The 9590-nt window shown below is 31.7% G+C and overlaps 1 protein-coding gene across 1 annotated transcript; it reads left to right on the top strand.

Moving 5' to 3' along the window:
* The first annotated feature begins 6690 nt into the window (after nt 1-6690).
* On the top strand, nt 6691-9145 carry LOC127132097 (ABC transporter G family member 9). Its single transcript, XM_051060971.1, has 4 exons — nt 6691-6866; nt 7018-7780; nt 7853-8187; nt 8263-9145. Exons 1-4 carry the CDS (start codon nt 6771-6773, stop codon nt 8932-8934), a joined length of 1866 nt encoding a protein of 621 aa, XP_050916928.1. The 5' UTR covers nt 6691-6770; the 3' UTR covers nt 8935-9145.
* Nucleotides 9146-9590: the final 445 nt, after the last annotated feature.

Raw genomic sequence — 9590 nt, 5'->3', positions numbered from 1 at the left:
AAGTACGAACAAAACCCAAAGATAAGAAGTTTTCAAATCAAAACTAATAAAATGCCATAGATTACAGGTAAGGGGGTTGGTTACACAGAGGGAAGGTGTCAGCTTCCAAAGTGTCCTAGGTACTCCTAGGGAGCCCTTTTTTATATGTGTATGTGTTTTGGTATAAAAGATGTTTGAGAAAGATAGAGTGTGGGGATCAGAAAAGAATTCATTGATTATATTTTTGTGTTTGACAAGACCTTTGGACTTGTGCCTACGTACCACCATAAAAATGAGGGATCAAAACCTCGTAGTTCGTGGTATCAATTTCAAAATGAGTGGATAGCTTTTAATCAAAATTTAAGTTAAAAAGGGCGCAAAGGTCCCAAAAGTTTGAATGGGTGTTAATTCTTTTTTTATCTTTTTAAATTTTAAGTCATTATGATTAAGTTCATTTACAAGTTTGATTTAAGAAAAGAGTTTGAAAATTCATTGGCGTAAGGCCAAAGTTTCTAATTTTAAAATAAGGTCAAATTTTGAAATCATAAGCACAAAAGATTTTTGAAAAGGGGGAGAGATTTTGAAATTTAAGAAGTAGAAGAAGATGAAGAGGTTAACCTAAGCATAAAATTAAAAGTTAAGAGTTGAAAAGATCTTACCAATGGGATGCAATCCAACAGACAAGAATGTCATATAGAAAACTCATTTTCCCTTTGGACTTTGAATCAAGCAATTATCAACAAGCAAATAGAAATATCAGTAATCAAGAAGGTCAAGGCATCAAATAAAGATAGCCACATCCAAACAAGCATATCCCATAGCTAGCAGTCTTCTTTGTCTTCTCATGTATCAGATGAAATACTCCTTGATTAACTCAGAATAAAGCATTAGACGCCACATCAAAATAACAGTTGCATCAAGACCATGTAGCAGATGAACTCAGGTGGATCCCAATACTTGCATCAGATGAAAGCTCAAATTACAATAACCTGGTCTCAGAAATGTTGGCATTGGCCAAGTCCTTTTGCATATGGAGTGTTGCCTAATCATAAGTCCAAAAGTTCATATCAAACTCAACAGTCCACACAAACATTTTTTAGGGTTTTTGTTGTTTATTAGGTATTTTAGGGTCCTAAGACCACAAGCACAAACAAAATACACAAACAAGTATATACAATCACAATATATGGCTCAAATGGGCAAAGTGAAAATGACATAAACATAAACAAGTTAAATGATATGTAAATGACAGTGAATGATAAATGACTAAAAATTAAATTGCATAAAGTAAGTGACTTGAAAATAAAACAAAGTTAATAAGAGTTAGTCAAATGTTAGTTAAGGTTAATTATGTGTTAGTGATGTTTTGCTTTTCAATTGATTAATTCATTCTTTGGAGAACATTTAACCATCTATTCACAAGCATGAATCCTTGAACTAAGACATCTTCCAAAGGAAGGAAAAAAGTCCAAATTTCCACATAATACCATGAAATATGGGAGACTTACAATCTCACTTACTAGAATGTTATGCCTTTAGGATCAAATTTAGCTCTATGTTAAGCAATCATAATTGGACTTATGTAGAAGTCATAACTATCTGAGGTCAGGCAATAAAAATTTAGGTGTTAATGCATGTTAGAGATTTGGTATAATGAACCAAACTCCTAAAACATACCACACACTAAAAGAAAAGGTCAAAAGGATGAACTTGTCTCATTCATACTTGTATTGGTTCACCTAACACAAGGTTATTGATGAACCAATTAGCCTTAGGATATTGAGATTTCATTAGTCAATGAAAGGGATAGGAAAGAATGGGAATGAAGATGAAGGTGGAGGGAGATGAGAGAAACACAAATTGGTCATGGGAGGAATTTTATCAAATTAAAATCATTCATTCATTTTGGGAGATGAAATGTACATTTTATCAATCCCCTAAATTCAATAATTTTAATCCAACAAAAGTCAAATCAACCTTGACCAAGGCCCAAACAAATAGTCAAACATCACAAGACCATAAAAATGGCTCAACTTAATTTTTACACAATTCATCAATTAAAAATCAAATTAAAAATGCATTAAAATTCAATTTAATTTGGTCAAAATCTAAAATCTCTTCAAAACACCAAATAAATGGCCAAGAGATTTATTCTAGGTCAAACAAGGTCAAAGGACCTTAGACAAAAAATTTCATGATTTTAGAAAATTCAGAAGTATTTTTAAACAATTAAAAATATGCACAAAAATATTTAATTCATGAAAAATATCAAAGTTAATCCAAAAAATAATTTTAATTCAGAAAATGAAAGAGACAAATATTTAAAGATTTTTGGTGAAAGTCCCATATTTTTTGGATTAAAATGAAATTATTATGAATTAAACAAAATAAAGCAATTAAATGAAAAATCAGAAAATACAAAAAAAAAACAAGGGCCATCAGATCTCCCTCATTAATTGAGGTCGCAGATCTGATGGCCACACGCGCCATATCCATGGTGGACTCAAGTCAAAGCGCCACACGCGTGGTAATCAAAACCAATGGCCAAGATTAGAAGTTATGGACTAGATCAGATGGTTGGAACCTTGCCAACACACCACCGGAGCCCTAGCTACGGTCATCTTCTCCAGTGAGGACCACCGGACTGGTCCAACCAAAAACTTCATGAAAAATGGAAAATGAGTACACTAATTTGAAGAAAAAATGCTCAGGAGCACGAATCTGACCTTCATTTCTTCCAATTCCAAGTATATTGAAAGATACATGGATTTGAAAATTGAGGTTCATGATCTGAGTTGCTTCGATTTGAAAACTTTCATGTTGAAAACTTTTCCATTTTAAGATTAGATAATTATGAATTTTGAGGTGGAAGTTTGAAAAATCAAACATGTTTGAAAATTTTCTAAGTACCAAGTCAATTGTTCACTTCTTACACCTTGAATAACTTTTGTTATGGACTTCAAATGGAAAACGTTCCTTCATCAAAGTTGTAGATATTTCAAACCTCTTAAATTTGGTCACAAATTTCACCTCATCTGGATTTGGCATGAAGGAGTTATGCATTTTAGAAGTTGAGGAAAATCACTTGTTCAATGGTAATGGCCCAAAATGACCTATAATGTTTCCTCTTGGCACATGCATTTGAAAGTTCAATTTGAAATTCCTCCATACATCAAAGTTAATTTATACATCTTGAATTGGATCTTTGAATTTTAATGGATTTGATCTCATAAAAAATGAGCAAGTTATGGTCTTAGGAAGTTGACCTCCTAACTAGGGTTCAGAGAAAATGACCTATAATCATTCATCATAAAAAATGATTTTCCAAGAAAAACTAGCTCTATACTTCAACATGAAAGTTATTTTTAATGTCATTATGAGTAACCTTTATCTTGAAATAATTTTCATATGACAAAATTGTAGGAGATAGGGTCTAGGGAATCCCAGTTTTGACTAGTTGTCTTTCTCTGGTCAACCACCATGAACCATCTTGCTAGCTTGACATTCTCTTGATTTTTGGGACTCATGGAGGATCATATATATGCAAGACTATGTAATATGAAGTATCCCTTTAAATATTTGATCAAATGTTGAAGAAACTTGTTGAAGAAGTCACACAAGATAACCAGATGAATTAGGGTTTCCAAGGCAAACAAGCTTCAAACTCTTGATGGTTTCTTGATCAAAATGATATGTGAAGACCATGGGGATCCATATATGATGTATAAAGTCAATGTAAACCATATCTTGATTGGTCTCCTTACATTGAGGGTCTTAAACCCTAGATATGAGCTTAATGATGCATTGGTGAGCACACACACTACCTGCAAAAGCAACAAACTATACATTGACATATTTTTTGGTATTTTGGTTAGTAAATAATAAAAAACAAAGTATGATACAATCATATGTGCTTGGTGATCTCTCCCAATACAAACCTAATGAATAAGAGGTAAGGAGGATGCTAAGGTGTAATCCCAAAGCCAATGCATATAATGAGATAGCATGAGGGATCTTAGGGTCAAAATTGGGGTCTTACACTTGGTTAATATCCAAGATGGGTCCAATCAAGTACATTTTTTAGAAGCATGCTTTAACTGGGAGGATTGCACGTTAGAAAATGTTGTTATCTGAGTATGATATTGAATACCGATCTTAGAAAGTTATTAAAGGTAGTGTCATGGCTGACCATTTGGCTCACCAAGCTATTGAAAATTATCAGTCAATACATTATAATTTTTCCGACGAAGAGATCTTGTACTTGAAGATGAAGGATTGTGATGAATCATTGCTTGAAGAAGGACCAGAACCCGGTTCCCGTTGGGGCATGGTATGTGATGGAGCTGTTAATTCGCATGGTAATGACATTGGGGAAGTGATTATTACTCCTCACGACACTCATTTTCCATTTACAGCTAAATTAACCTTCAAGTGTACAAACAATATGGCTATGTATGAAGCTTGCATTATGGGCCTTGAAGAGACCATTGATCTCAAAATTAAATATCTTGACGTCTATGAAGATTCAACTTTGGTTGTGAATCAGATCAAAGGTGAATGGTAGACGAATCAACCCGATTTGATACTATACAAATATTATACGAGGAGGATTTCAACTTTCTTTACAAAGGTTGAGTTTCATCATATCCCTCGAGATGAAAACCGGATGGCAGATGCTCTTGCAACGTTGGTAGGTTGTCATTTTGCAAAATTTGTCAACTATTCTATAAATTACAAGTAGGACAAACATGTTCAGACTCGGACTACTAACACCACTTCATTCCACAACTCTGAAAGTGTAGTTTCAGGATTAAAAGTAATTTTTTATTCTAATCATCATTGCCGCATGTGCAAAAATGGAGGGGGAATTTTCTTGGATACTTTTCTAAAATTTTAATTAATTAAATATTAATTTAAATTATTAATTCTCTAAAAAATTATTTAAAATATTAAATTAGTTAAAAATATTATTAAATATTAAAATATTCTAGTCATCAATGACAGGTAATTAAAAGTAATTTTTTATTCTAATCATCATTATCACATATATAAAAATGAAGGGGATCACAAAAATCCAAAGATCATCAAAGTTAAGGGAACAAAATTGTTGATTTTGTAATAAAGGATCAATTATTTAAAATGTGAAAATAAGAGGATAAAAATACATTTAAATCCAAAATAGATTACATATGGATTTTTCAATACAGCCGACTTTATTGAAGATTTTGTTGCGAAAAATATCAAAAGAACATCGGGACGAGCTTATACAGTATTTCCCATAGTTTTAAAATTTATCTACAAATTTAAGTCGCCATGAAAAGTCATTTATTGAAGTAAATTGGCAGCAAAATCTTTGAGAATTTAAGATTTTTCATACTTTTGATCTTAATGTTTCTTATAAATCGAATTACATAAGCATAATAAATTTAAAGCATCCCCATTTCTAAATAAATACGTCTTTTATATATTTCATGTCTGTAGTGTCGGTTAATAATAACACGACAAGTAATTACATTTAACCAGATTGAAACCCGCGCGACGATGCGCGGGTGTTAATTAATATTTATTTATTTTGTATTGAATTATATATAAGTTAAGAATTTTTATTTTGTAAATATGAACATCAAATTTATATTATAATATTTTATTATAAATAAGTGAGACAATAATATGAATTAATTACGAATAAAAAAATGTATATTTGTAACTTGAGAGTAGTTTATTTTACAAATTGAAATAATTTAAAAAGATATCCCAAACGATTTATATTTTATTTTGATTCTAATGTATTTTTAATATTTGTATCTCTTTTAAATATCTAATTATAAGATATATATTTATTTTTAGTCTCAAAGAAAAATAAATTTTTATTTTCAATTATTTTCGAACAAAGTATTCAATAACTTTATAAATCTATGTCCAGAATGTCAAATTTGTGTTGCATTCTCTATTATACATTAAAAGTATTTTTCAAGTGGTTCTTTTGTTGTTATGATTTTAAGAAAACAAAAAATATTTTAAAGCGTGTGGATATGAACGTCTCTTTTATTTTTAAAATTAAAAAAAAAAAATTAGTTGGAGTAATAATAAATTTATTGTGAGTAAATTAGTATGATATTTTTTTAAATAAATAAAGTTAATAATCAAATATTAGGTGATTGTATTTTTGTATTTGTTTGGATTCGAACCCATGACCTTTTATAGAGAGAAATAATATTTTTTGACCTTTTAAAAATTGAAGATGAGATTTGAGAGATGACATATAGAAAAATAAATGATGTGACAAAGAAGAAGTTGAAGTGTCGCAAAATAGTTTGATTCACTAGATTTAATATATATATAAATAGATTTATTTATATATGATTATTGATATTTTTACATATAATCAAGATTATTATTCAATTTATTTATTTTTCAAAATTATTATGAATGTCTTGTTGAATTTATATCTTGTATCGTGTCAGCGTTGTATAGGTACGGGTACGTATCCAGTATCCGGTACGGGTACTGGTACGGAGTACGACAGTTTAAAAAAAAACTAAGATACGGGTACGTTAATATAATTTTTTTAAATACAACTATAAAAATAACAAATGTGTTATATTGTTTAAATAACAACAAAACATTAGTATGGAGCAATTGTTTAAAAAAACTAAGGTATCCGTATTTTATCTAAAATGGAGTACTCGTGCTTCAGAGTGAGTGCTTCTTAGCACAATCATGTCCTTTATAAATTTATGATGAATCAATTGTTTTTATCTCAACTTTGTATGTGAAGAAGAACAATTAGTATGGAGCAAAAGATGCGAGACATTGAGGCTGAGACTACTGTGCAGAAGGAAGCATCTAAGATCTTCCACAAGGGAAATACTCCAGTAACTTTGAAGGTTTTGTGAGTTATAACCTTTAATCCCTTTTTTCACCACATCTTAATTCTAATAATATGTCTATTTCATATGATTTTAGTATATTTTCTACAAACATTACATAGAAAATTATGATAAGTACTGACAGAGTTTTATTAATCACCATGCATAGTTTCATGATGTTGTATACAAAGCAAAGGCCACAAAGAAAGAACAGAAAATAATACTGAGTGGAGTGACAGGCATGGTTCAACCAGGTGAGATTCTTGCCATTTTAGGTCCATCTGGAAGCGGCAAGACAACTCTGCTAACAGCATTAGGAGGAAGACTTGGAGGGAAACTTTCTGGAACCATAACTTACAATGGAAAACTCTTTTCAAATTCAATGAAAAAGAGCATTGGATTTGTTACACAAGAGGATATTCTCTATGCTCACTTGACAGTTACAGAAACTTTAGTGTTTACTTCTCTTCTAAGATTACCTAATAGTTTCACAAAACAAGAGAAAATTGAGCATGCCAAATCCGTTCTTTCTCTACTCGGTTTAACAAAATGCAAAGATAGCATAATTGGAAAACCAATGTTGAGAGGTGTTTCTGGTGGGGAGAGAAAAAGGGTTAGTATTGGACAAGAGATGCTTATTAATCCAAGTTTGTTGTTTTTAGACGAACCTACTTCCGGGTTAGACTCAACAACAGCTCAGAAAATTGTGTCAAATTTATGGGAGCTTGCGATCGGTGGAAGAACTGTTGTGATGACAATACATCAACCTTCAAGTAGGATATATCATATGTTTCATACTGTATTGCTTTTATCAGAAGGAATTCCTTTGTATTATGGAAAGGGTTCTGAAGCTATGGAATATTTCTCTGGCGTTGGATATGAACCCGCAATCGCTATGAACCCTTCTGACTTCCTTCTAGATCTTGCAAATGGTATGTTTCTCTTTGCTCTATTTGTTATCGTTAATTACAAAAATTAAGGCTCATTTTTGTTTACTATTGCAGGAGTTTACAGTGATCAATCGAATGAGGATCATGCCTTAAATAAGCAGAAATTGGTTTCTGCTCACAAGAACTGCTTTGATGCCAAATGGAAACCGATAATACTTGATGAAAATCCCGACAACAACGACGATGAAAGCCAGAGTAGAATTGAAGACAGTGGCTTTGGGAAATGGTCTACCACTTGGTGGCAGCAATTCACTGTTCTCCTAAAAAGAGACCTAAAAGAGAGAAAACATGAACCATTCTCTGCCTTAAGAATCTGTAAGGTCATTGTGATTGCCCTTATAACAGGACTACTTTGGTATAGGTCTAATATCTCACAACTGCAGGATCAGGTAATAAGTATTTTCAGTTCATGAATAACTTAACTGTTAGGTAATAAGCATAATCCAATTTTTGTGTGGATGTAGATTGGTCTTCTCTTTTTCATTAATAGCTTCTGGGCTGTGTTGCCATTCTACAAAGCAATTTTCACTTTCCCTCAAGAGGCAACTATGTTAGAGAAAGAAAGATCTTCTGGAATGTATAGGCTTTCATCATACTTCATATCACGGATCATAGTTGACCTTCCGGTGGAGCTTATCCTTCTAACCATATACCTTTTCATAATATATTTTATGACAGGGTTGAAACTTAATGTGCTCAATTTCTTATACACTTTGTTTACCCTCTTACTCGATGTTTTAGTTTCACAAGGACTAGGCCTTGCCATTGGTGCTATTATTATGGATACAAAATCCGCAATCACACTTGGGTCAATCATCTTGCTTAGTTTTGTGCTGGCTGTTGGATTCTATGTTCGACATGTTCCAACTTTTATAGCATGGATTAAGTACATTTCCATCAATTACTACATATACAAGCTGTTTTTAGGATCTCAGTATGACATTAATGAAACCTACCCGTGTCCTAATGGGAAGTGTTTGATTTCAGAGTTTCCGTTGATAAAGCAAATGGGAGATTTACATTTGCAAGGGCAGCTCATGGCTTTGTTGCCTCTACTCATAATGCTAATAGGTTATAGAATTGTGGCTTATATTGCTCTTATGAGGATTGGGGTCACAAAGAAGATTTCTATCTGACTCTAACATAATCTAGTAACTGTTAGAATTTCAGACTTTTCTAAAGGACTTCGAAGTTGTAATATGTCTATTTTACTTTTTCTTAAAGTTGTCATGGATGTATGGTTAGGATTTGGGAGTGTAGTTAAAAAGTAGCATAGTTACTTCTTTGTCAAGAAACCTCTTGCTCTCCCATTCTTATGCTCTACTAATTTTCTGGTTAATCTATTTTTTTTTTTTGAAGGTGTGAATTCTTGTGCTCTACTAATTTTCTGGTTAATCTATTTTTTTTAAGGTGTGAAAAACATAAGAAATTGGAGGTTTTAATTGGGTTTTACGAGCAAAAGATTTTTGTAATACAAAAACGTCCATAACAAGTTTAACAATGAAGAGATAAAAACATAATGATTTTTATCCTAGTTCGCTTGAAACTCAAAGTTAATTCAGTCCACCTACCAAAGTGATTTGCCTTATACACAAGGACTTAATCCACTATAATCAACAGATTACAATAAACACAAAGAATAACTTTCTTTGTCTTCTCAAGGATACAACTAAATCTTAGTCTCCTCAAGGACTCACAAAGAACAACTTTCTTTGTCTATCAAGGATAACCTTCTTAAAGAATCAAATAAATAATTTGAATAAAAATTTATGTGTTACAAGATGCTTCTACA

The sequence above is a fragment of the Lathyrus oleraceus genome, chromosome 3, assembly GCF_024323335.1.
Source record: "Lathyrus oleraceus cultivar Zhongwan6 chromosome 3, CAAS_Psat_ZW6_1.0, whole genome shotgun sequence".
NCBI lineage: Eukaryota > Viridiplantae > Streptophyta > Magnoliopsida > Fabales > Fabaceae > Lathyrus > Lathyrus oleraceus.
Note: the sequence above shows the minus strand (reverse complement) of the source record. Positions and strands in the feature narration are given on the sequence as shown.

Coding starts and splice junctions, on each gene's coding strand:
- LOC127132097 (XM_051060971.1), top strand. CDS start 6,771: ATGGAGCAAAAGATGCGAGACATTGAGGCTGAGACTACTGTGCAGAAG. Junction 6,867..7,017: donor ATACTCCAGTAACTTTGAAG/GTTTTGTGAGTT, acceptor CACCATGCATAG/TTTCATGATGTTGTATACAA. Junction 8,188..8,262: donor TCTCACAACTGCAGGATCAG/GTAATAAGTATT, acceptor GTGTGGATGTAG/ATTGGTCTTCTCTTTTTCAT.